Source organism: Watersipora subatra, chromosome 7 (genome assembly GCF_963576615.1).
Source record: "Watersipora subatra chromosome 7, tzWatSuba1.1, whole genome shotgun sequence".
Taxonomy (NCBI): Eukaryota; Metazoa; Bryozoa; class Gymnolaemata; order Cheilostomatida; family Watersiporidae; genus Watersipora; species Watersipora subatra.
The window spans coordinates 5,728,570-5,740,498 of record NC_088714.1 but is presented as its reverse complement, the minus strand read 5'-3'; the positions used below and the strand labels follow the sequence as shown (position 1 = coordinate 5,740,498).

The following is an 11,929-nucleotide window of genomic DNA, read 5'->3' as shown; positions in this document are numbered from 1 at the left end:
TGGTGTTGTTTGGTTGGTTTACATATCTGTGGCACATGCTGTTCCCTTCGCCATGCTACAGCAACAAAAAGAGCATAAGAATTTTTCTTAGGTGCTATTTAAAAGTACCGACAAAAAATTACTGAGTGTAGTTAGAAACACAAGTTAGTTTTCAAATTTTACAGAATTAACAGAGACGATCATGTGGTAAAACCAGCATAGCTTGCATGAAGCTTAGCTTCCTTTGAAAACCTACTATCTCTAACCCTAATTGCTACAGCATTGTCATTACAGCATTTGTATAAAAACCTTATGACGAAGTTTAAGTCGTCTCTCTTCCAAGGAGTTATAAAAATTAATTCAACTGAAACTAGCTCTGTCTTGTCGATATATAAATTACCCGTAAGCACAAAATTTTGATTTTACTCTCGTAAAGCAATATCCTTTTAAGGTAATGGTCCCAAACCACGCAGCCATACTCAAGACTAGGTCTAACCAGTAAAGTATAAGCAATCTTTCTTGTCTTTTAGTCTGCATATTTGTGAATCCACCTAAGTATGCCAATTAATTGCTTTCTCTCTCAAATTCAATTTTATAAATATGTTTATTAAATATCAGGTCATTCGGCAACTCTACCCATAAAAAGGATTAGAAGTCGCACTTTCCAGACATGATCACATAAGTTGACAAAAATATTTTTATTAGTCAACAGAGATTTAAATTAAAGATTAAATTCATCTGCCAAAGTTTGGTCCAAGATTCAAGAGAGTCTAAATCGTGTTGCAGCATGGTGGGTCTTGCGTAGCATACACTAGAGCATCGTCGAAAAAAAGTCTACATTGAGAATTAATGATATTTGGTAAGTCATTAATAAAAATTAAAAACAGCCAAAAACCAAGAACTGTACCCTAAATAAATAAAAGAATTTATTTAGAAATATTAGCTCGAACCAATGAAATGCTTATTGTTGTCTCAGTTCGCAACTCAATTCAAGTTGAGAACTGTTTTTCTATCGCTATGCTTGAAGACCGCAAAAGAGAAGAGAGTGTCGTAAACGAATACTGTCAATAAAAAACCTCTCTCGTTCGTCTTTCTATTTAGCCTTAGTAATTAGCAAACTAACGTGAGTCAAGCCCGTATCCGGCTAAAAATTTCCAAACTGACTTGTGGCCTGAATCATCATTTTTCATAATTATGTTTTTAATATAGTGACGTATCGTTCTGTATAACCCATAATACTTGCAAATAAGGTACTGTTTACTTTTTAGCGATTCTATTTTCAAGTTTGTGGTGAATTTCTATCACCAAGATGAAGAGATGTAAATGTGAAAAAATTTCAGGCATGACATCAAACTGAAGCACATACATTTTGCAGCTTCTAGTCTACTATTTAGTAGCTCAACTACTTGCTATTTAACTATAATGAATGAACACTTTCAGCACACAGGCGTAAAACACTAATAACTATACAATTATCATTTAAGTTATGCTGAAAAACGTTCAATTTGAATAAAATAATGCTTCAGATTCTACAGGTACAGTTTATTTGGGAAGAGGGACAATTATTATATCTGGTGTCAAGTTTGGAATTTGTCAGATAGTCAACAACATTATGCCATAAAACTATATGTAAAAGTTACACAATATAAACTTAATAGTTGTGTGTGTATCAGTTCCTCTTTTGCACCAATCCTATCTACAAACAAAGCAAGTTGTTCAGCAAAAACTCACGAGTTTTTGGTTAGCACAGTTTTTTATTAACCTTATTAGTAGCTTAACCATATTGTGTTTTTTTTAAAAGAAATTCAACCGCTCGTCATTTGTAAAGTGGTAAAGTAGCTTAACCAAGTTGACTTTGAGTTGGCCTCTCAAAGTCAACTGTTATGTTATTATAATTACTGTAACAATTATTCTTCTTTGCGCTGTTTATGCATACTATAAATAACATGAAAGCTAAGCACCCAACTTTGGTACAAGTGTTATACTATTATTCTTGGCTGCGTTTGTGATGTTATGGGGATTCGCGATTTAGCTAATATTACGTAGTAAGTTAACCCTTTTTTTATCTATCTACTCTCACCATATCATACTATGTTGCCTTTTGCTAAATAAATTTAACTCTAGAGAAAACATTGTAATGACTATATTTAGTTTTTTAGAGAAAGCTGCAAGGGACAGTTTTAGCAGCTAATCATCTTTAATTGTTTGTATGATTTTAGTTTTAGTGAAATTTCGAAAGAACGTTCTACAACTATATTAACTATTTAATATCAACTACATTACCCCTCATCCAGATCCACTTATACAAATTCATTTCATTGAAAATATCTTAAGTAGATTATTTTTAAAGTTTATTGAACAATGAACTAGCTGCTCAGTATAATTTGGGTGCTCAATGCTGTCATCGAAGTTTGGGTTGTGAATAAGCCTAACGTAGAGTAGCACAAAACTGCTAATTTTTTAAACTAGTGAGTTAACATGGTCCATATTAGTAGATAGTATTAAAAATAGACTTAAAGTCCTTAGCAAAGCACGCCTACAAAATTAGATTTGACAGCAATAATTACACTAGCAGTAAAAACAATTTTTTCTCAGTATTTTAATACCCCAGACTACACTACAAATTCTGTGCATCTCAAAAATGACTCGGCAATAATAAAGGGCCTCAACCAGCTTAGTTCTACCAATTAGCAATAATGATAATCGTTCACATTTGTCCTTGACCTGTTCTTGTACTTGAGCGCAGGCACGTAAAATGGCTGCATGTTCCATGAGTCGATTGCTCTAGATTAAAATAAAGTTGAATATCTTGATCCACAAATTTAGTGGATTTCGTCAGTCGCAGCTCTTTTGATGGTAGCAGTTATGAAAGAGGTGTATTTGCCTATGAGATGTCATTTAAATTTTTTGATTTTTAGACATTTTTTACTTTTGATAATAGATAAGCACTAATGAACAACTGGGATTAGGTTCTAATAAAACTAGACTGGAGCACAAAATTTCATTACAACCATGTGATATGAAAGTCACACTGTATATTTAGTTTAGAGTATATTTTAGTATATTTATATATTAGTAGGCCTATATAACATTTAGTATATTTATATATTAGTATATAACATTTAGTATATTTTGCTACATTACACATTTAAGTAAGTCAAATATAAGCAGTCATCATGTCAATCACACTCATCAGTACATCTAGATGTCTACAGTTCTTATCAAGACAAGCAGGACGATTAGGGTATACAGCTATCGCACAATTTCCTTGAACTGTGAAGCCATTAAACTAACTAGGTCTATCAACCTTTGTTGTGGCTAAAATGTATGGCTCTAAACCGCAACAATGTGTAAGTTACTATGGATAACGCTGGGTTTGTTTTACAACTTTTAGTGATTTTGTGAGGTCCCAAAATGTACTTTGCAAAACTGTTAAATATCTTTGCAGTAAGATTGGGTTTCAGGGTCTTTGTTTTATTGAATGAGATGTTTTGTCTCCTTGTGTATTTACTTAGTAGACTGGTTAATCTAAAACATTTTTTGTTAGCCTCTCATCATCAAGGATATTTTTGCTCATGCATTTTTGTACTTTGTAGTCCTTAATTTGGCAATTGTGTATTGCTGCACAGCTTGCACAACGAAGCTGATACATATCTCTACCAGTTGATATCTATTGCTTGCAATTAACCTATTATGATTTTAGAGCCGGCGTTGCAATTTGTTGGAGCTTTAAAGTTTTTTGTTTTAAATTTGAAGACATATTTTCATTTTGTAATTGTATTTAACAAGGTTGCATAAAAACTCATTGCACTCATTAATATGTTTGCTACAGTTTGCGGCCAAAACTGGCTTTTTATGTGCAATAGAACAGATATTACGAGCGGTGATCCATTGTAAGCTGAGCTCAGATTACTGCAATGTTGCTATTAAATAATATGCTATAAATCTGCAATTTTATAATAATTTTATAATAAAAATAATCTATCAAATGCAACAAATATATATTTAAAAACAAGTGACATAAAATAATTGTTTGATTTGTTAAACATAATTATAATACATACGGAAACAAAAATCGACATTTTAAAACAAATATTAACATTTTTAAAATAACAAATATTAGCATAGTTTGCTCGGCCAGTTGCATTCTGATTGTTGCTTCTGATTGGAATCTTTTTATACTCTTCTGGCTGTTCACTGCCTTCCACAATGTCTTCTGATCTCAACTCATCTTCTGCACAGCATCCAAACAATTTTTAGCAGAGCATAACTTTTATGCAATGCAATTTTGAAAAGACACTTCTAGAGCAAATTAAGAGAAACCATGTGTAATCAAAATAGCCTCAAAATGTTAGCCTCAAAATACGTAGTAGCACAGATTCAATAGTAAATGTGACAACTTTTCAAGTACAGTTGTGTATCAAGACTGTTAAAAAAAGAACTACTATCAGCCTGACACAGTTACTAATTATTTTTATGGTTTTGCAATCAAAGTTTTTAACAAAAAAGGTTAAAAATGTTTTAACTTTTTTGGAGTTGGAAAACGGACTTTGATACAAACAGAAACAATGAATGAATTATTATTGATGTAATCGAGTTTATATTAGTATAGTTTTGTGGACACTTTTCTGCTGATCACTTGTTATTACGGGTTTGTAAAGATTAGGAATATCCAATAGTGGCTGTCAAATAGAAGTGGTGTTCAAATAAAAATGGCATTCATTAAAGGCGGGTGCTCTATTTTTCAACCCTTCTGCCCTTGATGGCGCTCAAATAGAGGTGACGTCCAAATAGAGGTGGCATTCAAATATTGGTTTCACGGTAAATGCCATTACATGCAGCTTATTCATATCATATTCATATCAACCTATCATCTGCACAGCTAAGCTAGTCGAAACTAACAGAAACTTCTAGCAGAAATTAAGAGAAATCGCGTGTAATCAAAATAGCTTCAAAATGTTAGCCTCACAATACGTAGTAGCACAAATTCCATTGTGAGTGCGAAAATTTTTTCAGAATGCGAAAACTTTTTCCCACATGCATCAAAGTGTCAAGACCGCTCTGAAAAAGCAACTACTATTAGCCTGATACTATGGAGCCTTATGGGGCCACGAGTTTGCAACCTGAGTTAATAAACCGAGTTATATTTACAAACTCGGGTTTGTAAAAATAACGTGCAATATACTGGTATTACGGTAGCATAAACGTAGATCTGGTTATATTAACAGTGGCACACCGACAGGCACCCGTTTGCTAATAGAAACTAAAATATTTATGTATGTACTGTAAAACTAGAACTTATGGCGGATTAGAGTGGCTCGAGTTGATATTATAAGTTATATTTACAAACGCGAGTTTGTAAATATAACTCGTTTTATTAACTCGGGTTGCAAACTTGGGACACTAATCCGCCATATAATACAGTTACTAATTTTATGGTGTTACAATCAGTTTTTTTAGCAAAAAAACTTGAAGACTGAGTTGGAAAACGGACTTTAATATGAACAACAACAATGAACGAATCAATTGTTATCAATATAATTGAGTCATTATTAGTATAGTTTTGTGGACACTTTTCTACCAATCACTTGTTATTATGTGTTCGTGAAGATTAAGAATGTCAAGTAGTATCGATCAAATAGAAGTGGCATTCAAATAGAAGTGGCGTTCAATTAGAGGGTGACGCTCTATTTTTCAATCCTTCTCTCGGAGTGGCGTTCAAATAGAGGAGGTATGCAAATAGAGGTGACTGTCAAATACAGGTTTTACATTATTCATGCTGTTCATTAGCGGGGTTAAAAGTAATCAGAAAAATAACACTCCAGTATGGTTTAAACACTTCTAGTTATACGTACTTGTAAACTATTCAGATCAGGCTGTACAACACATAGTCCAACGTTTTCTTGCGTTTTAATAACAAGCAAAACTTGTGTCATTTGGTGCTCTCTTGGTACAAAATATTTTTGTTTTCTTAAAAACTCACACACTATTCTGTTTGTGTAGCAACGTTAGTTTGTTCAGCTGTTTCGATATTTAGCTGAGTAAAGTTCACCAATACATTTTCAATTCCTATGAGTTTTGTGTCAAAAATATTTGTGGCTGCGTGAAAGTGTTAAATATTTAGTCTCATCTCAGTACTGTGCAACCAATATTTTATAATATTAGTGTGTATTTCAACTCTAACATATAAGCCCACATTGTACTACTAATCTAGGTCTTTTGTTCTCAGTTCTTTTGACCTACCAAACTGAAACAAATGTCACAGGCTAAACCTCGTTTTTTGTTCCATTAGTTCTTTATTAAAAATCATCCCAAGATTTCCCATACAAATTAGTTTCTTAAAAGATGAAACAGTTTTTTATGATTTTACAGGCTTAGCCTTGATTGGCCTTTGGACTGGTAATAATCTAGGTGATCTAGACTGCATATCCTACTCATCAAAATGCCATCCAAAAAGAAAAACTCAACACTCCCTATAACTGTACATACTATGGAGGCTGAGTTAAAGTTCCACATATCTGAGAAAAATACTGGACAGGATTTGTTCGATATGGTATGTCGAACAATTGGGCTTCGGGAACATTGGTATTTTGATCTTGAAGCTCATGACAAAGACGATCACCGCTTTTGGTTAAAGAGAGATAAGAAAGTTGTAGATCAAATCGCAACTGACAACTCAGCTGAGCATCGCTCGCAAATGCACTGTTCCTTTCTTGTTAAATATTATCCTGAAGACATTTCAGAAGAGCTCATACAGGATATTACACAACATCTTTTTTTCTTGCAAATAAAACAAGATGTTGTATCAGAGAATCTATTTTGTGCCCCGGAAGCATCAGTTCTTCTAGCGTCTTATGCTGTGCAGGCAGATTTGGGCGATTACGATGAGAACTCATTTGTTCCTGGATCTTTACGGGTTGGCTCAATTTTACCACAGACTGTCATTGATCAATACCAAATGACCTGTGAAATGTGGGAAGAAAGAATCAAGATTTGGTATGCAGATCACAAAGGGTTAAGTAAAGAAGATGCTGAAAAAGAGTTTTTAAAAATTGCTCAAGATTTGGAAATGTTTGGCTACTCATACTTTGACATCAAGAACAAACGAAATACCGAAGTGTCTTTAGGTGTGAATTCTCTTGGCCTTCATATCTTCAAGCCAGAAAACAAACTCATTCCAGTACTTGGCTTTGCGTGGAGTGAGATTAGTCACATATATCACACAGAAAAAAAGTTCAAAATTAAAACTTTTGACAAAAATCATAATGATGACCTGACATTTTTCTCTCGAGACCTCCGACGAAATAATTTACTCTTTGAGCTATGTCAAGGCAATCACCAGTTGTACAAGCAGAGGAGGATTCCTGATACACTTGAAGTGCAACAAATGAAGACTCAAGCTAAGGAGCAGCGAATCAAGAGGCAACAGGAAAAGGAAAAACTGTCCCGAGAGCAAGAGATCAGAACAATACTGCAGCAAGAAAAAGAGGCTCTTGTGAGTCGTGTTCATCAGCTTGAGCTTGAACTCGAGTTGACCAGAGAAAACTTGAAACGTTCTGAGGAAACATCAGAACTGTTGAATCAGAAAGCAGAATTAGTTGAAGAGGAAAACCAGCTGTTAAGAGAAAAAACTGCAGAAGCTGAAGCTGAGATGGGTCGGGCCCAAATCTCAGTTATAAAAACAGAGGAGGAGAAGTTGCTTGTGGAAAAGCGAGCAAAGGATGCTGAACTTTTAGCCGCCAGGATTCTGGAAGACTCAGAACAGCGAGCAAAGGAAGTAGACACATTAAAACAAGAATTGGAGCGAGCAAGAGATGCCGAGCTCGTGGCTAAAAAGAAACTGACTTCTTTGCTGTATCCACAGTTTAACAGTACAAGTGACAATGTGGTTGACTATATGTGTACAGACATGAGTCAGTTAAAGCTTGAAGTTGAACAAGAAAGTAAGGCATTTATGGAGAAAAGTGAAAGTATCCAAAATCAATTGAAGAATTTAAAAGCTGATATGGACATTCTTAAAGTCGAGGAAAAACAAACCGTTCTCGATCGGTTGCATGATGAGAACTTGCAAAGAGGAGACACAAAGTACCAAACTTTGCAGAAGACATCAGCTGGTTCAACAAAGTCTAGAGTGGCATTTTTTGAGGAACTCTAATTATGTCGTGGTCTGATGCAAAATTAATGTGTACTAAATGGCAGAGTATAATTCTGTCTAAGAATTGTAACCTTTGTTATCTTTCTAAAAACTCTACTCACACTTTACTCAATAACATTATTTCTCAAAATTTTATATTCTCAATATATTTTACCGAGGCTTTTTAATTTTCTATTTTCGATATTCTTAATATAACCTGCACGTCACAGTTTTGCCAACATTTACATCCAAAGATTTATTTTATATCCCTGTCAAATTAAATTGACAAATTAAATGAAAAAGGGTGCTAATTGCTTCATTTCACATTTGTTCTCTTCGGTTGTTAAAAGTCATGCTTATTATTATGGATCCGTTGTTAGCTTTGGATTTCAATGTCGGTAACGTTGATAGTTTGCAAGTTTGGCAGATAGCATAGGTCACACCGTGGGGCTGTTTAGTTTTCTAGGCTTTTGTGGGCAGAAGCTGTAAGTCAGATGTAAGGGTAGAAACAGTCATACCGCATCACAATGGGAATAACAGACTTAATCGCATCATTACAAGATAATCCGTACTTCGGGGCTGGCGCTGGCCTGTTTGGAGTTGGTGCGCTTGCGGCTATCAGTAGAAAGGTATGTACTGCTCCCCAGTTGTCAGTTATGTGTCACTAGTATCATGTAAATAATCTCAAATCATGTGCTTGGTCTCAACTCCTACAGCTATTTCCTTAAAATATAGTTTAGTTTATGTATATGTAATGCATGCAATATCTATATATAGGAGATATGTATATTATACCAATATGTAAGACGTATGTTTGTAATTTATATGTGCCATGACCATTCAAAAGACTCTGGAATGAAAATGTATTATATTTCTAGAAGATTGATAACTGCCATTTCTTTTGCATGCGATGCTTTCGAGAGGTGAAAGAAAGCATTTTTGTTTATTTTGGTGAGTTTCTGGATCTCTTTCTAGTTCTCAAATAAGACTCAGTTCAACTTCAGCTCAGTTACCACCGTTTATTAATATTTTCAGCTTCATGAAATTTGCCGTAATATGGGTAGGAATATATATTGGATGAACTATTTGAATCACTATAATGATTCAAAGTGAGTCTTCAACCGAGTTACTTGTATGACATTGTGAATAACCTTGGTACTTGCATTTTTAGAAACAATTATCTGTCTAATTGTTTTGTAAGACACATCATGGTTACCATGGGGTTGATAAATGCTTAAGGATTAAGTCTTAAAATGCCAACATATGGATATCGATCAAAGTATTAGTGTTCCCTTCATAACTCGTAGCTATGGCTCACTTTATTTAACTTCCTTCTATTAGTCCACCTTATCTCGGCTCCTGTTTCTTCTCAATGAAGATATGGTCTATTTTTATATAAATTTTTGTGAAAACATGTTTTGTTATTGTAATACATAAAAAAATATTATGTCAATATATGAATCTATAAGCATTAGTTTTGCAACTTTAAACACATCTTACAAAAATATAAAATGTCAAACTCATCATTTTTATCTCAAAATCTTATTGTTTAAAATAGCAAACAAGTGATGAATTATGTAATTATCAATAAGCAATCTTTTTTGATTTATTATGCTTTTCAAAGTGCTGCTTTATTGTGTTACCTAAGTTATGTTTGTATGTATAAAGGTGTAAAATCAAGGAATGTAAACACTAATGATGTATAAATTTCTTAAACAATCAGGCTAAATCTTTTGTTTTTCAGTATATCATATACTGTTTTTCTGGTAAAATTCAGTTCATTTGTTTTTTTAGGGTGTGCAATATGGTAGCATATTATTTCGTCGGCATTGTATGATGTCACTAGAAATAACAAATAGAGACAAAAGTTATAATTGGGTGTTGAACTGGATAAGCATGCATGCACGGAAAAGCACACAACACATAGGTGTGGAGACATCATTCATGCAAACTGAGACCGGGGCCATACATACCCAGTACAACTTCGTGCCCAGCGTTGGTGACCACTTCATGAGGTATTCATATACATGTGCGCTTGTAAGAGTTGTGTCTTTTATTTTCAACTTTTTAGTTTATCACTAGGTGTTTCTTGAAGGTTTTGTGGTATAAATACAATCCTTTACAATATCACCATAGTTTGCTTGGTGAGAGTGTGTACATGTAGTAATTGAAAACATTGGAGATCCGGCAGGGGCCACTAATACTAAAGTTTTAGACTTACATATTACTCAAATAGAGGTAGCTTTCAGTTGTTTTAGACAAAGCCTAAAACTTAAAGCTGCCTGTCATCTTTCGCTTAAAGAAATGAAACATTGATAAGGAGGTGGGCAACTCCAGTTAGCTAGTTGATTGCAGCCGTCACCTTAAGTGGTTGGAATATGGATACATTACTTGACTAGGAACTTAGTATATCCTTGAACTGATGTTTAAGTAGATGAGGATTTATAAAGCCTAAATTGAATAGAATGCAAAAAAGAATCTGTGAGACAACATACAAGTCATGGCTTGGTGGCCTCAGTTACAATTTCACCCTTGACATAGATATTTCATAGAGATATTTCAGATAGTTCATAGAGATATTTCAGATATTTCATTGAGCACGGGCTAAATTGCTAAATTCCTTTAGCATGGGCTTGTTATGTTAATGGTATTGTGAGGTTTGAAAGAATTCAAAAAAGGTAATGACATTTGGGCAAAATCATAACTTTTTATGAAGAAACCCAATTTGTAATAACAGCTTGCAGGTAGTTGTCCTACATTGAGTAGACAACTATTTGTGTACATTTAATAAATTAATATAGCGATTCAGTAAATTACCCAGCTTTTACATGTATTAAATTCCAGCCTATGCAATAGAGAAACAATGAAACCGATGTGAGGGTTACTTTCAGGTTGTAATTCACTAGGTATTGAGTATGTAAACAGAACTGCATCATGAACAACATTTACAGGTATTTGTCAATGAAAGGAGAGTGCTATGTCATTCCTCAGTTTCTAATTGCAAGCTTTTCAGTTTAATATTGGTGGGGCTGTCATTGAGCTGTCAATTAGGTACAGGTGCATTACTGCTACTTGCTACTTAGACACGGTGCTATTTCAGGTACCAAGGAACTTGGATCAAAGTGGAACGCAATCGAGAGATTCGAGCTGTTGGCGATGGTAGGAAAGTTTTAAGCTTTTAGAAAAAGTTTGTGATGTTTGTTAATAGAAAACACAATTTTATAGCAAGTGTCGTTTCATAGAATTTACTGTTATTTGGTAACAGGAACGTTCATATTAAAGTCATCAAACGCTCCATATATTGGTGCAATTTAACTCAGCTCTGATGTCTTTGAAGCCTGGGATAATGTGGGGAATTGTTGTCCCACCTAATTCTACCACGAGTAAACTCAGCTGCATAGTTTCACTCTGTTTTTCCACACACAGCTCAAGTAGGTTTATGTAATTTTTGTCGCTTTGTGTCGAATATGTTTCCTGTCTGATTTTGACGTTTCGAGACCATTATACTGTTAGTTTCTGAAGTATTGCCAAAATACGGAGAGCACTCCAAGTTGGTGGAAAAATAAGAAATGGTTGCTGACAGAACAATAGTTCCTAGTGAAATACTAGTTGACAGTTTTAGTAATGAAGGATAAAAAATAAACAAAACTAAAAAGCTTCTTCTCATTAACAAGAACTTTACACTAAAACTATTTGTTTTTCTATTCATAACAAATATACAGACTCTATCAGACTCAGTGTACTGCAATCATAATGTTTCTTCAGTTATCTCTAAAACACGACTTCTTTGAAAAAGTGTGGAGAAAATTTTTTTTA

At 34.1% G+C, this 11,929-nt stretch overlaps 1 protein-coding gene across 2 annotated transcripts in view; it reads left to right on the top strand.

Moving 5' to 3' along the window:
• Positions 1–1,131: 1,131 nt before the first annotated feature.
• Positions 1,132–11,929, top strand: part of LOC137401025 (mitochondrial chaperone BCS1-like) — a 36,524-nt gene continuing 25,726 nt past the window's right edge. The window contains exons 1-4 of one of the 2 annotated variants that reach the window (XM_068087368.1): positions 1,132–1,229; positions 8,572–8,742; positions 9,908–10,128; positions 11,214–11,272. In XM_068087368.1, coding sequence (XP_067943469.1) covers positions 8,641–8,742; positions 9,908–10,128; positions 11,214–11,272 — 382 coding nt within the window. In that variant the 5' untranslated portion in view covers positions 1,132–1,229; positions 8,572–8,640. Of the gene's footprint in view, positions 1,230–6,351; positions 8,348–8,571; positions 8,743–9,907; positions 10,129–11,213; positions 11,273–11,929 lie in introns of those variants that run through there. The other variant, XM_068087367.1, reaches the window with a different exon arrangement.